Here is a 20,119-nt window from a genome sequence, read left to right on the forward strand (position 1 = left end):
AACTTCACACATTTTCAAGCTCAAATGATTATGGTTTTTCAAAAGTTGTCCTCTAAAATTTATATAATTTCATACAATAATAATAATGATAATATATATATATATATATATAACACATTCACATTTACATTGAATTAGCAATAACATTTATCACTTTTTCTGAATTTTCTCTAATTAATACAAACATTTACATTCCATATTTCATACACATATGTTTTGAAAAGTGTATATATTTATTTATTGAAAAATCAACATTTAAAAATTAAATTACTCTAATGAAAATAAATTGTAGATATTCAGGGATATGTGAAATCCTCTTTTAGTTAAAGCTTTGACATGTTTTAAATCAATGGTTAGAATGTTTAATTTACCTTTTAAAAGAAAATTATTAGTGAAGAATTTTCTTTTATCAATGAAATAAACTTTGATAGATAGATATATAATCGGGTACCTAACCGACCCGAGGTTTCGGATTCGATATCTAACCCTGTTCCAGACCCAAAAAAAAATCTTATAATTCTAATTATAAAAATCAAGCCATAACCCTCGACAGGTTATGAGCCATTCAGTCAAGATGAAAACACAAGCTCAATTAACTTTGCTATTATTTAATTATGAAGTTTTCTTGATCAAGCTGGTTAAAAATACAACCTATTGAAGAACATCATCATAAAGAAGGGCGACACTCGCCCAACTTTGTAACACATAATGCAACGACTCGTGAACCGTTCTGATCCAAACCCCGTCAAAGCGAAACATTCTCAATCGACACCCCTTTCCAAACGCTACAAATCGACATTTTCTTCATCATCAAGACTCCTAGAAAACAAAGACAATTTCTCTTGCTCAAGATCAAAAACCCTATCATTCATCCCTTCCTTTCCATAAGCATCCATCATCATCGAAAAAGTCATTGAATCCGGATTACATCCCTTCTCCTTCATTCTCATAAACACCCTTTCCATCTCCACAAGATCCCCGGCTTTCGCGCAAGCATATATAATCGCATTATAAAACGTAACATTCTCCACTATCTCCATTCTACCCGCCAATTCCACACAATTAATCACCTTATGAAACAAACCTCCATTCGCATAACCCTTAATCAAACAACAAAACGTCTTTGTATCCGCCTTCATACCTTCTGACCTCATCTGATCAAACGTGAGCTCCATGTTCTTCGCTTCCCCAGAATCAGCAAATGCTTCAATCACATTATTGTAAGTGGAAGTCGTCCATGGAAACGCAAGCTTCCGCATGTATTCCATAACTGAAGACATCTTATCGTATAATCGTTTCTTCCCATAAGCCCCAATTAGAATGTTGAATGTTCTTGTTTCCGGGTTGATACCAAAGTTACGAAACTTTTCGTACCATTTCTCCATCGTTTCAATCTGACCCTTGTTTCCGAACAAGCTTATGACCGTGTTCATTGTCCAGACGTCGGGTTTTGATGTCGTGCTTTCAAGCATACCCGATAGAACTTTCTCCATTTGGTCTAGCTTCCCTGCTTTACCATACCCGCTTAAAACAATGTTCTGCGTGACTGTGTTCGGAACAATGGCTCGTTCGGACATTTGATTGTATAAAGAATCAACTAATTCAAATCTTGCAGCGTCTACGCAAGCTTTGATCAGAATACTGTAAGTGTAAACATCAGGCTGACAATTGGGAAGGGATTTCATCAATTCGAGAATTGAGAATGCTTCATCTACAAGATTAGATCTGCAATAAACACCGAGTAATGCAGTGTAGAGTTCAGAAGTAGGGTCAATTCCTTCATGAATCATTTCATCGAACAGTTGGTGTGCACGTTTTGGTTGACCACATCTTCCAAGTAAAACAAGTAGTCTCATATAAGTTCCTTCTTTAGGTTGATAAAAAGGTTGTTGCTTTAACATATCAAATGCCTGAGAGAACTAGGGTTTAGGGTATTCATATATTTACAAATCAAACTAGTGAACTACATTGATTGATTACCTGGAGAGATTCAAGCCATTGTTTTTTCTCGATTCGATCAGAGAGGGATTCAGTAACGGTATTAACCCAAGCGGTGGCGTTGTTCTTGCGTTCCAATTTCTTCTTGATGTTCTTAATCGGTGTTCGACGACGATTTGTGCTGAATCTTTTTGGGAGAGATGATTCTGAGTTAGCGGGGTATTCTCCTACCTTCCAATGTCTCTTCTTTTGGTCCGGCGGGGAGGTGGGTGCTGAAGTTGAGGAGCAACGAACGGTGGATGAGGGAATTGAGGAGAGATTTGTTCCTGGTTTGATTATGATGAGGTTTGCGGCGGCGGGGGATTTCTTCTTGATTGTGTCTCGATGAAGTGGAGATGAAACTAGGGATGAGAGGAATGAGAAGGAAGAAGAGGTCGTCGTCGTCATCTTCTTCTTCGGCTAGTTAATTTGAGTAAGATGGGAGAGAGATAATCGACATTGTTAGCTCTCTGCGATAGGAATGGATGTGAATTGAGAATAGTATTGTTGATAACTTAAATTACCACTTTATCCTCTTTCTTACATATATTTGTATTATATTTTTCAAAAAAAACACATGAGATATAAAATAAAGTTCATGTAAGATATTCTAATTAGAAACTATTGATAAAAAAAATACTCATTTAATACTATTGGTATTTGAGCTATTTGTTGGAGTTTGATAAGATATGATGATCTAAATGTATAGACATGAAAAATATATAACTTTAAAAATATGAGTTTATATATTCTACACTAAATTATGACTCTACATGCTGATAAATTAAAATCAATAATGTAAAATAAATTTAAACCAATATTAGCGATTTTGATATTCATTTCGATATACAAACCTAATTAAGAATGACAATAAGACGCTCTATTATTCAAGAAAAAGTGGTAAGTTGTGTTTATTAGTTTAATTTGTTTTATGTTTGTAATCAAATATAATTTGTGTTTTTAGATTGCGTTGCGAACAGCTATAGAAGAAGACCCGAATAGGAATGAGTTGCAGTTGGCTGAGTACGTGTTCGGGTCTCAGGGACATGGGAGAGTCGTGGGTATGGACTCAGGTGTCCGACCTACATCTTTTAGAGTAGATACTCGTGGGAGTTCTTCGAGCACTCGGCACAGTGAGACGCAACAGATACGTGAGGAAAACCGGGCTTTACAAGGGAGAATGCAAAAAATACGAGAGGAGCGTGAGGTTGAGAGACACTAGTCACGGATAGAGTGTGAGGAAACACAAAGGGAGCGTAAGGAAGCACAAAATAAAAGACAACGATCAATACAAAAGTGTGATCAAATGTGGAATGAGATGATCGAGATGAGGGAGCAGATGGTCTTCATATTATCCATGTATCTCGGCAACTCTCACCGTCCACGTCCACGTCCACGTCCACGTCCACGTCCACGTCCACGTCCACGTCCACGTCCACGTCCACGTCCACGTCCACGTCCACGTCCACCCTCCTACTTGAGATGATTGAGTGATTTTTGAATTATGTGGTTTCTGGATTTTGAATTTTGGATTGTGGTTTTTAGATTATGTTAATGTTTTTGGCAAAATAAATATTTAATATTGTTTATAGGTACAAATATTAAAAATTCAAAAAAATAAAAATAAAAATATATTTTTTTTTAGTAACGTTACTAATACTAGTAACAATAACAACATTAAGAATGAGAGAACCGTTATTAAAATTAGTATCAGTAACGGTATTAGTAACGGTATTAAGAATGAGAGAACTGTTATTAATATATACAAGTATCAGTAACGACATTAAAAATGAAAGAACTGTTATTAATACTAGTATCAGTAACGGTATTACCTTTGGTAAAGCCTTACTGATGTTAATATCAGTAACGGTTGTATAGTCGTTAATAATATAAACATCAGTAATGATTTTCGAATGTCGTTATTGATGCTCTTCTATTATCTGTAACACTCGTTTCTGTAACGAATGGTAATGACGATCAATGTCATCAGTAACGAATTTTGGGGCTTTTAATAACGGCTTTCGCCCTTACTCATGTTTATTTTTCTACGAAAACGGAATTGAAACATATATACAAATATCATCCCGATCAACTACTGATTAAAACCGAGAAAAAATCAACTCTAACAAAGACAATTCAAATAGAAAACCGACAACTAACACTTAAGATATAGATAGTTACACAATGAATGATCGAGAGTATATTGGACTTAAACTTAGTCTAAAAAGAATTAGAATCTAATATAATTATTTTAATAATAATAAATTTGTGTTAGTGATATAATGATGAGTTAGATAAACTATATATATATATATATCTTTATTCTTTTTAGTAATGATTTATTATTTATCCTAAATCACATAAAGTAAGTTATGAAAAATTGTATTTCTTCTTCCTCGTGAATTATTTCAATTTATTCTAAACTAAGTTATTAATATATTATCTTTTTATCGACCACATCATTTAAATTATTGACAAAATATTAAAATAATAATTATTAATTGTTTTTTATATATATTTATATACCCTTAATATTATTATAGTTTCAACAGAACTTATCATACAAAAACAATATATTTAAGATACATTTGAAATTAAAATAATAAATAAAATAGTATAAAGTATTATATAATAACATTAAACAACAAGCATGGCTATACATATATATATGCTATCAATGTTTCTATTTTCAAATGCCATTTTACACACAATAATCAAATCTCTCATTCTCTCAAAGAGAAAAAATATGCACTCTTATATTATTAGTACCAACTTATAACAATGTATTATCCTTTTCTTCTTTTTCTTCTTATAGAGCTGTTGATCATGAAAACCCCATATGGAAAAATAGTCGAATCTGATGGTTACACGCGAAGAATCATTCTCGGGTGGGTTGGTTTCTGTTATCTGCATCGGAGTTCTCCACCACCTTAACCACATCATTACTCTCCGGATTGCTCCTCTGCCTTCTCCGATCCTACAATGGCATTGCGATTATATGTTTAGAAGATGATAGTAAGAAAAAATCAAACAAATCTGAACTGAAGATAACCTCTCTTGGTATGGGATGCTCCTCGGATTCAAGCATACGGGCAACTTGACTCATCTTTGGTCGCTTTTCGGAATCTGGATCAACACACCTCAAAGCAATTAGAAGAGCACGTTTAATGGAGCTTGTCGAAGGTCTATTCTCAATGTTTGGGTCAACAACTTCCTCCGATCTTCTGTTACCCACCATCATCTTCAGCCAATCAACAAGGTTTACCTACATTAACATTAATAGTTGGGAAATTAAGTGTTGAATGTTAAATACTGAATTTGAAGTGCCTTTGAATATGTGACAATGTTGAATACCATATATGTTAAATATGGGACAATTTTTTAGATAACACTTATTTCAATTAAGAACTTAAATTTTCAAATAAAGTAATAAATTGTGTTATCAAACACCGCCATTTGGAAACTCTTGTTTTCTAGACCATTACTTCCTGATACTCTTGTTTTCTAGACCATTACTTCCTGATTCAATGTGAATCAAACTTTAGTCCTGACCTGAGCCTCTTATTTCAAGACTTTTAGATTATTGGTCTTTACAATCTCATTATCCGTACCTCTTGTGCCTGGCGGCTATAATCCACAGGATCTCGTCCAGTGATTGTTTCCAAAAGAACAACCCCGAAGCTATAAACATCACTTTTCTCGTTTAGAAGACCACTGTTTGCATATTCAGGAGCAACATACCTAAACAAATAAAAGTATAATGCTAATAACTTTTTTTTAACTCATGACAACTTATACAGCGATAACATCAACTGCATACCCAAAAGTACCCATTACTCGAGTTGAGACATGGCTCTTTCCAGCACCAAGCAACTTGGCAAGACCGAAATCAGATATTTTAGCATTGAAATCATCGTCTATTAATATATTGCTTGACTTTATGTCTCTATGAACCACTTTAGGCTCAATTGCTTCGTGCAAGTACGAAAGCCTGCAATTACACAACACACTTTAGGCTTGATTGCTTAAAAATAAACACCACTTGTAAGAAAAATTCTTCTTAGTTGTGCTTACGCCTTAGCAGTTCCGAGGAGAACCTTCATACGAGCCTCCCAAGTAAAATAACCACCTCTATTCGACATCCCACCATGAAGCCACTGGTCTAAATTTCCGTTATTCACATACTCATATACCATCAGCCTAGTTTCAAATCAAGAATTCATCGTAAACTAGCTTCTTATAACTCTTCAAATCATTCCAATCAATATAAATACTAGTGTTTTCTCTATACCTTTGAGTTCCTTCAATGCAATACCCTAAAAGCCGAACCAAGTTCTTATGTCTTACATTGCCAATAGCCTCAACTTCAACGCTGAATTCCTTCTCAGCTTGTCCTCTATTTCATAAGAAGGTATCAAATGGGTCAAAATCATTCAGTTTCGATAAACTTAAATACAAAAACATGTTTGTTTGTAACTTACAAATTATTAAGAAGTCTCTTGACAGCAACAGGAGTCCCATTAACCAAATTTCCACGATAAACAACCCCGTATCCACCTTCCCCAATTACATTCTCCTTTGAAAATCTCTTTGTAGCGATTTCCAAGTCCCTAAGCGTAAACCAATGACCCCATCCTAGGTGAGAAACCTCAGGCAAACCAGTTAAAGGGGAAGGAGCAGTTACATCTTCTTCTTCCCCAAATTTGTTCAAAGATCCTGATTTACTGTCAACATTAGCAGCATTTCCCAACTTCTCTAAACTTGTTTGAGAAGAGGGTTTATCATCTGAATCTTTATCAACATAAGGATAATAATTCTGATCAACACTGATCTCTCTGATTTCCTTTGACACAGTTGGAACATAATAAATAGGTATTGTAATTTCATGTCCTCTTTTCGATTTCTTTCGCCAAATAAGAATGAAGGAAAGCATCAAGAGGATGATTAAAATGAATAAGGCAACGAATATCCCTATCACATCCCATAGCTTAAGATTAAAGAATTCTGTTCTCTTAGATAGTATAGCTTTCAGATCAGATGCCATTTCTGATTTCTGTACAGAAAAACAACACAATCTAAGAACCCAACCGACATTTTGCTTTTCAAAGCAATCTCTAGAAAAGACAACCGACAAGTAAAAACTAGCAATGAAATCAACAGAGATGAAAAAAACTAACCTTTAAGCAGCTTCGGCTAGTTTAAACCAAAATGGGATCATAGAATGCCGCTCCAAAACAGTAAGTTTCCCGCGCGGAGATAGATTCACGAGATTCGCCAATTGGGTAAAGTGGGTTCGTCATCAATTGGTTAAAAACTTAAAAGGGTGATGTTCAATCTCTACAATGGCCCTGCATTTGCAGAGAGGGGAGGAGAAGGAGGAGAAATTGACCCTTTTTTGGGGGTGAGATTGAATGAGACTATAAAGCGTATGAATTTCTGGTATATGTGTTGAATGGAAAGAGGTAGAGGTGGTGGTGGTGGGGATGATGATAAGAAGGCAGGAGGGGGACTTATCAAAGGTAGGTATTTGGTCTTTGAATACAGTAAAAGTGAAGGTGAAGCATTTCGGCTCAGCAAAACATGGGAAAAGCATTTCAGATCAGCAACAAAGGTATTTTTTCTTTCAACAACTAGTTATTACTTTTTTTTTCTTGATTACTATTCGATTCAAACTAAGAACATGGAGTTGAATGTATATATTATGATCAGTTTCAAAGGAACATCTTAAATTGAGATAGGTATCATTATGATTGATTCAAACTAAGAATATCTTTTAAGTTGAAATAGGTGTAATTATTATAGCAATGAAGTTAACCTTTTCAATTTTAGATTCGATAATATTAAGAGTCTAATTATAAGAAAAAATTTACGATTTTAAATTTACGATAATAAGATTTTAGATTTTATGTTAAAAAAATTAAATTTATATTTATAAATTAAAAAAAAAAATATTATTTATTCAAATAAATAAATTAATATAATTAATTTTATAAATATAATTTTTTATAATGTTATTTACTTTTTTTTTATTAATTTTATATTTAAATATATATTTTTAAGATTGGTTAGATATAAAATAATTAATTATATATAAATAATAATAATATATAACTAATATTTTTCAAATTAAAGTATTACGATTTGATTTGAAGTGTGCTCTAAATTTTACGAGTTTACACATAATCATTGATTTTACGTAAATTTTCTTGCCATCCTTAATTTTGGGTAGTTATGATTTCTTAAATTAAAAATAAAAGTTGTCTTAATTATAAAAGAAATAAAATTCAAACTTTAAATTAGGTCTATCAACAACTTTCACGATAAAAAAGAAAATTATCAATTGTTAATTGATTGGGAAAAGGTTTTTATTAAGATTTGATTTAACAAAGCATCTTTGAATTGCTTTTGAATTTTATTATTTTCTCTTCTTCAAGAATAGGATTGTAGTTTTTGTTCATCTTAGTTGTTACTTGTTACTTTTGTTTACTTTTGTTTATTGTATTTTTGGATATCTTTTTATATAATGATATTTTGTTACAAATGTGATGAATTTATATTTTTTTAAAAACTATAAATATGTGCAATTGCATATTTATATAAGATGGTCTTTATAAAATCTAAAAGTAAGATTTGGGTCTTTTGGAGAATATTTTAAATATAAAATTAGTAATTCCTAGTTTTTGTTAGGCTTAGACTATATGGTGCAAGATGATGTTTTTCTAAAAGATAGTCTTGATGCTTTTTGTTTAAATTGATATCTTTGTCACAATGGTGAACACAATTGTAATTATTTTTAAAATTGGTTAAAAGTAAAAGTCATTTTATTTACATTATTAAAAAAAACTAGCCTCAATCAATAATATAAATATTATTTATCTATAAATAGTTTAAATAAAATTAATATTATTCAAATTTAATTAATTTAAAATTAGTTTTAGTTTATAAAAATTCAATTCAATTCTAAAATTTAATATTAACATATATTTTAAAATTTATTAAATATCTAAAGTTAAAAAAATAATTTTATGAGCAAAAAACACTTAAAAAATAAATAAATTTCTTCTTGGTAAGAATAAAGTCAACACATTTTATCTAGTTAGTTACTATAGATGCAGAGATTTTATTTAAAGGTTTGTCATATATTTTGCTCTTATCTAAAGTAATGTTAGACGTGATTTACATTATTACACCTCTTATCCATTATTGCGACTATTTTTACCACCATTTCGATAAACCAACAACGAATCATACAATCCACATCTCATATTGTGACCTCACACACTTATTATCTCCCGTCAACTCAAACATCATTTTTAATCGACCTCTCATATCATGACCTCACATTTTTCACATGCCTCTTATCACACACAACAAACCATTCACCAATCTCAATCGACCTCTAGTATCACGAGCTCACACATTTTCACAATTCGGTCAATCAAAATTTTATTTATATTATTTTTAACCACCAATATCTCCTTTATCATCGGTCTTTTATCCCCAAAAATCTCACATCTCATCTCATCTCATGATTTTTACCCTTACCGCAACCTCTTTTACCACTAATCGACTTCTTATCTTGTGACTACACTTTTTCATATTCCTTTTTATCCACTCGAAAAATCACCCATAAATCATAATCATACTTTAATCGCGTGACCTCACACACATTTATAATTCGATTAATCAATATCTTATTCATATATTTTAACCACTAATATCTCATTTATTATCATCATCTTTTATATTATCGTGACCTCTTTTTTTACCACCACTTCGTTAAAACAACCACCAAATTTCAATTGACATCTTATCTCGTGATCTCACACACTTTCACACACCTCTTATCCTCGTCAAACCAATAACAATCCCACAATCGACCTCTCATCTTGTAACTCATATTTTTTCATGTCTCTTTGTTCTATCGACAAATAACTCACCAATCACAATCGACATATAATCTCATGACCTCACACACTTTTACATTTCGGTCAATCAACATCTCATTCATATATTTTTAATCACTAATATCTCATTTGTTATCAACCTCTTAAATTATTCCACACTTATGGCAAATCAACCGCCAAATCTCAATCTATTCCACACTTATGGCAAATCAACCGCCAAATCTCAATCGAAATCTTATCTCATGACCTTACACACACTTTCACACGCCTCTTATCTCTCGTCAAACCAAACATCAATCTCCTCAATCGATCTTTCATCTTGTGACTCACACTTTTTTATTTGCCTCTTTATCCCCTTAGAAAATTATTCACTAATCCTAATTTTGACCTCTAATCTCGTGACCACACACATGTTTATACTCTAGTCAATCAACATCTCGTTTATATATATTTAACCGCTGATATCTCCTTTTATTATCGACTTTTTATCCCGACAAATCAACCATAAATCCCCACCCCGCATCAACAACCAATCCCCCATTCGACCACTTTAGTCAATCAACATTTCATTCATATATTTTTAACCATTAATATCTAATTTATTAAGAGACCTCTTATATTTACTCTCTTTCGGCAAACCAACCACCAAATCTCAATGCAAACCACTCATCAATCTTAGTCGACCTCTTTTACCCTCACTTCAATAAATCAACAACCAATTCCAATCGATCGCACACCTCTTATCCCTCGACAAACAACCCATCAATCTTAAACGAACTATTTTACCCTCACTTTTAAATTTGCAATTCTGGGGATTCGAACTCTGATTCTTAAGCATTAAATATGAACATTTTAACCGCTAGACCACTTGAGATTGTTAAAATAATTTTATAATTTTGTGCATGTATTTAATATTTATTATCGGGTCAACCCACGATCTGACTCAAATATCCATTTATTCTCACATATATACCTAAATTAATCACAAATCTCGACATGACAAACCAAACAAATTCAAACTAAGCATTAATATATATATAGTTAATTAAAAAGTTGAACTTATATTGTTAGGAATGTCGCACGTTCATCAATTTTAGTGTTGAATTTAAAATATAAAGTCTTATTAGCTTAGTTGGTTAAAGGGTTTTACTTGTTTTATTATGTTGCAAATTTGAAACATACATATAGCATTTTTAATTTCATCGTCAAAAAAACAACAATGAATTATAACATTTCCTTTGTCTAGTGGTTTATTTTTAACCGTTTTAAATTTATGGACAGGTCAATCCACGATTCAACACAAGTATTCATTTACTCTTTTATATATATATATATATCAAAATTAATCACCGCGCTCTCGACCCGGCAAAACAAGGAAATTCAAATTAAGCATTATTATTATTATTATGAGAAATGGTTGGGGAGTGAATTTGATAGAGAGAATTTTGAAGAGAATTACGTGGCACAATCTGATTCGTCGAAAAAATAACAAATCTTCTCTCTCTTATATCTATTCTTTCTCTCCTCAATATTTATCATTTTTCCAACAAGTGATGTAGTGACACATCATTTTTTTTCTCAAATTTCATCCCCTATCACCCCTCTATTATTATATTTATTAGAAAAGCATACAACTTTTACTACTTTTTTTTAGTTGAGAAAGTAGAAGAGAAATGAAAAGTGTAAGAAAAAAAAAATGTGACTTATTAAATCAAAGATTATATGTTACATAAAAAATTCAAATGAAATATTTTTACCAAATGGATTTTTTTTTTTAAATTCTTTGACATTTTGATAAAAACAATATATATAGCCTAAAATTATTGAGGATTTATACATTGACCATATAATACATTAATCAAAAATATAATAGTAGTAAAATTCTTATGTTCTCATGTAATTCTCAACTCAACTTAAAATATATATATATGATTCGATTAGTGTAATTAAAACTATGATAGGAAATTTGTGCAAAAGTTTTATTTTATAAATAATAATTTATTTTACAAAAAGAATTTACAGTCTTAAAAACAAATTTGTGACCAAACTTAATTATTAGATTAATTTCAAACATGATCATAACACAAAATCAAGTATTGAGATTATTTTTCTACCATATAAACTGGTCCATATTCATAAACTTAAGTTTCACACTCTCAGTTAGAATAGACGTGTTTTTTTTTTAAATAAACATAATTAAATATTATTTCGTCTATCATTTTATTAGTTACATCATTTAATTCATTAATCTAAAGTATCATTTATTTTATTTTTAAAAAATTATCATTAAATATAAATACCTTCTACGTTTTTTACAAAAAAATAATAATATTCACCTATTCAAAATCATGCATCTAACTTTTTTTTAAATCGACTCTGGTCGAATAACTCCTAGTTTACCTATCGACCAAAAATTTACTAATCTGACCATTTTTTTATTTAAAATTGTCGGTGGGAAAGTAAGTTTGTAAAAATAATTGAGGAAACAGATTAATTAGTAGAAAAAAAATGAATGAATCCAACAGCATATCTAAGATCTGTCATAGCTGCTGCATTATAATGTGGTCCAAAAAAAACACACAAAACTGTCGATGAGTCAGATTCATTAGAGGGCTCAAGTTTGGTCCCATAAAAATAGTCAAAAATATCTATAAAATTAATTAAATCATTTTTAATTTCTTTATTAATTAATTAATAACCGACAATCCCTTCGTGCGCACCGTTGCCTTCTGCCGACCTTTTCAAATCCAAATTGACGGTCACTCCACTCATCTTAATTAATTAAATATATAATCTTAATTAAATAAAACAAAAAAAAATAACAATTCAACAATATTAATATATAATATGTTTTAATATAATTAGAATTTTAAAGTTTTAAATTATTATAATTAAAATCGAATCATTATATTTTTACAATATTAGAATCAAACTAAATTATTATTCTTAATATCTAAATGATGAGTTAGTTTGATTCAACTTGTTTAATAGTTTAAATTGATAATATTCTGGTTATTTGAATAGTAATTGTTACATTTTTTCCTATGAAATGTAGGAATGTAATTTTCTTTATTATAAATAAAACAAGACATAATATTGAATATATTTTTTTTTAAGGTGACTTCAACATTGGATTTGAAAAAAAAATATTTTTTTTAAAGGTAGATCTGTCTTAGCCTAAAAGTTAGTTGGGCTTACCTCTAAATTGACATTGCTAGACTGCTAAACCTTAATTTATTTATTCGAGATTGTTTTTTAGAGAACATAGATTTTCGTTTCTCCTTTGAAATGCGACTAATTATTACGGATTAAACACATAATTCACAAACACACTTAACTACACTTAACTACACTGTAGATCATTGTACATCGTATCTGTCCTTATAACTTAATCACCACAAATGACAACGTCCTTCCAAGCCTTTGAACTTATATTATGTTTATAGTCAAAATTAAACTTATATCCTTTAATAAAAGCATTAAAATTGCCCTCTAAAGAATTGAAACTCAATGCCCATTAAAGTACATAAAATATTTTTTCCAAAAAAAAAAGTGAAATTAAAGAATATTTTATTAGAACCTTGAGCAAAAATCTTTTATCCCCATATATAATTAATAAATAGCATTAAATAGTGGTTGAGGCTTCGGTAGGTGGGTGGAGTGTCAAATTGATAAAATGACATTAATGATTAGCTAAAATTTATATTAAATAATGGTGGAAATAATTAAAGATCTTAAAATAGTTGATCTTGTTCTTGTTCACAATTTGCAGAATCTTGCAGAACAATTGATGAAGATGAAGAGGAGGTGGCCGGCCAGCTCTGCTCTGATTGGTGCATTTAATGGCCGATGCTATGGCCTTCATAATAAGAAGCTCTGTGGTCTCAAATGGCTCTGTCTGGACTATGGACAATGACTATCAAAACACTATCAATATAAAAACTTGGCATTTAATGAAGACTGTCCTCTTCTTATTATCATATATTCAAATGTGGTTGAAATTAGTTAACACATAAAAGGCAGAAGGCAGTAAAGTAAATGTTATGGTCGATTTCATCTAAAAACGTTATAAGTTGAATATGAGGTCATGAACTTGAGGTGTGATGCTAGTTCTTCTTAACTAGTTCTAATATTTAAGTATATGGATAGTTAGGGGCAAATTTAGATAGGAATTCGGGTAAAGTTCACCCATAAAAAAAAAATTATTGGTACAAACGTGACATTACCTATAATTTTTTTATATTTTTTTAATTAAATACACTTTTAATTTTATCTAATTTAAAAAAAAAAGACAAAACTTACATTTATCTATAATTATTTTTAAAAAAAAGACAAAACTTACATTTATCTAATTACCTCGTACAAACGTGATATTACCCATAATTTTTTATATATATTTTTAATTAAATACACTTTTATTTTTATCTAATTAAAAAAAAAAAGACAAAATTTATATTTATCCATAAATGTATTTTTTTTATATTTTTTTAATTATACACTTTTATTTTTATATTTTTTAATTAAATACACTTTTGTTTTTATATAATTTTTTTTAAAAAAAAGACAAAACTTACCTTTATTAATAATTTTTCGTTATTTTTTAAGCCCGCCCCAACTTGAATTTCTGAATCCGTCCATGTGGGTAATTATCGTAATAAAGATAAAACTCAATTACAAAATTTATTAAAATATAACAATTATAAACTTATTTAGACATGATGTATAAAATTCTCTCATATTTTGTTGATGGGTTGAATAGTAAGAGAATATATTAGGTTAATTATCTCAACCCATATAGATAATATATTAATTAGATAATTTAATCGGAAAAAAGGTAGAAATTTGTTCACTCTCACGACACTAAGTTATTATAAAAAAATCTAATCCCCTCACACAATTTAGAAAGATAATAACTAGAAGATTAAAAAACAAAAAAAGGTCTAGATGAACCGTATTTCATTACAGATTTGAATATATTTTCTAAAACAATAATTTTTTTTTTCAATTTATTGACATATAATATTATGATTAGAAAAAAGAGAAAGAACGAAATCGTTAATGTATTTCAACTATTAGAAATCATCAAGAACCCATTATAATGATATGGTTCATGATGATATGCTAGTTTGATTCATCTTATTATTTATAAATTATTTTTAATTTTATTAAAAAGTTGAATAAACTTGAAAAAATTTGCTATTGCCAATAATAAGCTGAATAAAAATGTGAACATAACTTTAACTTTATATTACATAGAGGTTTTGAAATAATGACAACAATGTTTGATCAAAATGGAAGGGTGTAGCTTACCATAAACATATTTTATGTGAAGAAAGATCAAATTTAAAGTATAAAGTAGTTAAAGGGTCAGTTATTGTTGGACTAATCACCAATTATTTGAATTATTGGGATCTTATTATGATGATCAATCATATAACTGAGCTTTCCTATTTAGATGAGATCACCCAATAATGATCATTAACTTATAATAAGTCTTTATGATGTAATGAAGTCACAGATATGATGTGAATAAGTCACATTCATATCAGGTGATCAAATCTATTTATTATTTAAGATGAGGGCATGGATCAGTTTCATGTCCATTTCATAAAGAAATAAAGAAAAAGTTGTTTTTATTTATATTCTATTTTTTTTCTTAAAGTTATAATTTGTATATGTTAGGTTTAATTATCAAATTTATTATTGTAATTTTGAGTTTGTAATAATTTGTAAGATTCAACAATTTTTTTTTTTATTGTTAGTATGATATGGAGATTATTTATTTGTTTTTTTATCACGGAAATATTATTAATACAAATTTTAATATTTTATATTCAAACTATGGTCCCAAATTACGAATTTGAAAGCAATTAAAACACTTCAAGTTTAAATGACAAAAGTCTTATATAAGATATTTAAGATCGTAAATTCGATTCACATTAAAAACACTTAAAGTTAAAATTAGGATGAATTTGCTAGCTTTCTAAAATAAAATAAGAATTCATATTTATAGTAATGGAGTTTGGAGAAGAATGAGTTTTTTTACAAATAAGAATTCTTGAAGGATATTATTGTTTTTCAAAAAGTTGAGTTTGATTGGTTTAGGTCTAGATTGGTCTTTGATGATATCAAGTTAAAAAATAAAACCATTCATTTAACAAACAAAAATAAAAGATTAGTTAATAATTAGATTACAAAAACTTGAATTAGAAATATAGACTAAACATGTAAACTGTGTCCAATATTGTTTTTAGATCAAAATTTGTTCCTAGAAAAAGTTATTTTAGATGTGAATAGAATTTAAATAGATTGACTTCCAATTAGCTAACCGTGTCAACAATATGCTTTTACCCATAAATTTCTTTTTATAAATTGTGATTTTTTGACTTTGGCATTGCTTCACTAATCTTTTACTATCTCACATATTATTTAAGAATAATAATTAAATATTATTTATTATATTTTCTTATAAATTATATCACTTAATTTATTAATCAAAATAATAATATATCATAAGGATGATAATTAAATAAGTTTCGCGATAAAAAAACCGAATTGATCCGTTTGGGAGAGTTTTTTCCAAGTTTGACATGTAGTTGACCGGAGATGAGGTGATGATAGTATTTGTGTCCTACCGACCCGTCTCGATTCTGATCCGAACACTATAAATACAATTAAATATATAAAATTATAAATATATTTATTTATTAATTATATTTTTTTTTTAAATATTTATTTATAATCATATAAATTTTCAATATTCGTTTATTCTAATTTTAGTTTAAAAAAATCTATTTAACATAAAGACGGATATTCCTTGCTCATAATTTTATTATATAAATTTTTATTATTTAAAAAAATATAATATAAACGATGACTCGCGGAAATTCTTAGAAACCGAACAGGGGCGAAGATGGTAGTAAAATATTTTTTTGAAGTAAAACAGGACGGAACGGTAAATGCATTATCCGCTTCAAACCACACTATTGTCATCCATAATACCATCTATTTTAAATTTTTATTTCTTTCATTATATTATTTTTAAGTTTTTCAAAAAAAAAAACTCACTTATTCAAAATCACCGGCACTTTAATCTTTTTTTTAAAAAAATCAACATTTGATTTAAATAAACCCAAACAATTCAATATTTTTTTTTCTCACCAACAAATAATCTCAATAATTATTAAGTTAGTTTGATTCATCTTATAATTTTAAATAAGTAGACCATGTATAAGTAAACAGTTAAAATAAAATTAAAAATAAACTAAAGTTTAACAAATAAATTGAATAATCCTATACAAATAAAAAGAATAAACTAAGACTCCACGAAACATTTAAAAACACCAAATATTAACTATTCTATTAAAATAAATATAACGTTTAGGAAATAATCTAGAAGAGACTAACTTGGCTTGTTTGGATTTAATTTTTGTAAATAATTTAAATTATTTAAAATTAATGATTTATGATAATTCTAAAGAGATTTTTGTAAAATATTTACAAAGTATTAATATATAATAATAAAATAAAAAATAAAAAATAAAAATAGATAATATTTATGTATTTTGACTAATGAATGAAATGATGTGATGATTAGATAATATTTATGTATTTATGTATTAATGAAATAATGTTTGATTAATTTCTGTTATAAATAACTCAAACCCAAAACCAAAACCCTAAGAGTTTAAAGAGTTTGAGATTATTGAAATAAATTCAAATTATTTAAAAAATATTAGTGATAATGATTTACTCAATATTTTTTTTTTTGAGAATTAAAAGAGAACTAGCATAACACTCCACAGTCATTGTCCCCGCTCAAACTCAAAGCGTTTTCAGATAAAATCGAACTCGTAACTTTTTAATATTTTAAGCTGAGGTTGATTTTACTCAATTTATAATAATTTTGAATAACTATTCATATATAATGATAAAAAAAAATTAAATATTAAATATTTTAATTAATGAATTAAATAATATTATTGATAAAATATAAAATAATTTTTAAATATAATTGAATTTAAATAAAAATCTAAACTAATAACCAACTAAACTTTATCAAATAATAATAATAATAAATAATATAATAATAATAAATGTTAAAATTAAATTGTAATTAAATCACAAGGATAACTAAATTTTACACTATCCAATTTAAATAAATAAAAATAAATTAATAATAATTCTAAGTTGTTTTTGAGAAATATATATATATATATATATATATATATATATATATATAAATATATAAATAAATAAAACGTCAGCAAAGTCATAGTGAAAAAGCTAAACCAACTGACTTAAGTCATTGGCTCAATCCAAGCAGCCAAGCCAAGCCATAAACTGGAGCCAACAGACCTAGCATTCAAAACCCATCAATAGAAGACCCAACAACAAAGAAAACCCAAACAACTTAGGATTAGAATTAAATAAACAAAAATGTCAAGGATTTCTTTAAACAAAGAGAAAGACGTGACAACCTTGTACCACAAAGAAGGAAAGAATGCTAGCCCATTGGACCGATGGGAAGATGAAAGAGATGAGGGGCCTCCGCGTTTGGATAAAATGGGAGGTCCCTCATTTCCCATAAACCTAAAATCTTCTCTTCCTCTAGCCGACCTCACATCCACCCGATGAAGATGAAGAACGACGACCGCCCTCCATTCATCCCACCCACAAACGCCAGATCAGGTCTTATCCTTTCGGATAAGATTGACAACATCTTCCACGTACTTGGCCTTATCCATGTCGATAAGGTCGATGATGTTGCATTGTCCTCAAAAAGTCAAAACTCTAGAAGGTCTGAGAGGATAATGATATGACCATCAATTATTGATTTCAGTCGAAATGATTGACTTTTCGAAGATTTAAAGGCGGTTAGTCTCCATCTATAAAAGAACCTTCGAACGAGGAAGAAAATGAGAAGAAAAACGAAAAAGAAGAGGAGAACTGAGAAAAACATAGGACGTGGAAGAAAAACTAGGGAAGAAAAACAATTCGCAGTTTAATAAACAAGTAGAACTGCATAAATTTACTTTCCGTTTTTTAATATAAGAACCAAAATCATAAATCTATCTTTGTATTCTTAATACAAGTTCACTTTTTTTTATATTATGCTACATATCTAAATCAATATTATCATATATTTCATATTTTGAATAATTTATTTCAGAAAAAAATAAGTAAGGATCTTTTCGGCCACTATTAGATCTAGATCTTCCTTTACCATATTATGTTTGCATGTGTTCCTATTAATCTGTGAAATATAAAAATAGAAAAAAGGAATCTCTTACATTGGTGCATGATTTCCGTTCATCAAATTTAAGATGTTCACTTTTTCTATTTTTGTATTTCACATAAATATAACACATGCAAACATAATATGGTAAAAAAAGATCTAGATGTAACAGTGGCCGAAAAGACACTGGTATTTGTCTTTCAGTCCCTGCTTCGTTTTTCTTGAAATAAATTGTTCAAAATATGAAATATATGATACTATTGTTTCAGATATGTAACTAATATAATATAAAAAAAAATGAAGTTATATTAAGAATACAATGATAAATTTATGATTTTGGTTCTTATTTTAAAAGATGAGAAGATAAATTTATACAAATTTACTTCTTTTTTTATTAAGCTGCAAACCTGTTTTTCTTCCTCAGTTCTTCATTCACTTCCTTTGTTTTTTTCCGATCTCTTCTTCTTTTTCATTTTTCTTCTCCTTTTCTTCCTCGTCTGAAGGTTCTTTTATAGGCAGACTAACCGTCTTTATATCTTTGAAAAGTCAAGTCATTTCGATTGAAAGCATTAATGGTTGGTCAAATCCTTATCCTCTCAAGCCTTTTAGAGTTTTGACTTTGTGAAGAAAAGGAGAATGTAACATCATCGACCTTATCAGCATGGATAAGGTTGATGACGTGAATATGTCGTGGAGGATGTTGTCGATCTTATCCGAAAGGAAAAGACCGAATTTGGTGTCATTTTGTGGGTGAGATGAATGGAGGGTGGCCGCTGTTCTTCATCGGGTGGATGGGAGGTCGACAAGAGGGAGATGGATTTTAGGTTTATGGTAAATGAGGGGTCTCTTCCCGTTTATTCAAACACGAAGGCCCTCGTCTCTTTCTCTTTGTTTAAAATTAAATTGTTATTAAATCACTTTTGTGGATAACTAAATTTTACACTCTCCAATTTATAATAATAATTCTAGGTTATTTTTGAGAAATATATATATATAT

At 29.1% G+C, this 20,119-nt stretch overlaps 2 protein-coding genes across 3 annotated transcripts; both read right to left on the reverse strand.

The window, feature by feature from the left end:
- Nucleotides 1-569: 569 nt before the first annotated feature.
- LOC124936519 (pentatricopeptide repeat-containing protein At3g06430, chloroplastic) lies at nucleotides 570-2,479 on the reverse strand. Its single transcript, XM_047477023.1, has 2 exons — nucleotides 1,981-2,479; nucleotides 570-1,910 (listed from the first exon to the last, which is right to left on the reverse strand). The coding sequence occupies exons 1-2, from the start codon at nucleotides 2,383-2,385 to the stop codon at nucleotides 786-788; spliced, it is 1,530 nt and encodes a 509-aa protein (XP_047332979.1). The 5' UTR covers nucleotides 2,386-2,479; the 3' UTR covers nucleotides 570-785.
- Nucleotides 2,480-4,589: 2,110 nt separating this feature from the next.
- Nucleotides 4,590-7,494, reverse strand: LOC124936520 (probable receptor-like protein kinase At5g18500). Of its 2 annotated transcripts, none has more exons than XM_047477025.1 (8): nucleotides 7,155-7,494; nucleotides 6,459-7,023; nucleotides 6,269-6,373; nucleotides 6,052-6,177; nucleotides 5,798-5,968; nucleotides 5,589-5,718; nucleotides 5,030-5,242; nucleotides 4,590-4,954 (listed from the first exon to the last, which is right to left on the reverse strand). In XM_047477025.1, the coding sequence occupies exons 2-8, from the start codon at nucleotides 7,019-7,021 to the stop codon at nucleotides 4,856-4,858; spliced, it is 1,407 nt and encodes a 468-aa protein (XP_047332981.1). In that variant the 5' UTR covers nucleotides 7,022-7,023; nucleotides 7,155-7,494; the 3' UTR covers nucleotides 4,590-4,855. The 2 variants fall into 2 exon arrangements, with proteins under 2 accessions (XP_047332981.1, XP_047332980.1); XM_047477024.1 differs by having other exon boundaries at nucleotides 6,459-7,030; nucleotides 7,155-7,493.
- Nucleotides 7,495-20,119: the final 12,625 nt, after the last annotated feature.

The sequence above is a fragment of the Impatiens glandulifera genome, chromosome 4 (genome assembly GCF_907164915.1).
Source record: "Impatiens glandulifera chromosome 4, dImpGla2.1, whole genome shotgun sequence".
Lineage (NCBI taxonomy): Eukaryota > Viridiplantae > Streptophyta > Magnoliopsida > Ericales > Balsaminaceae > Impatiens > Impatiens glandulifera.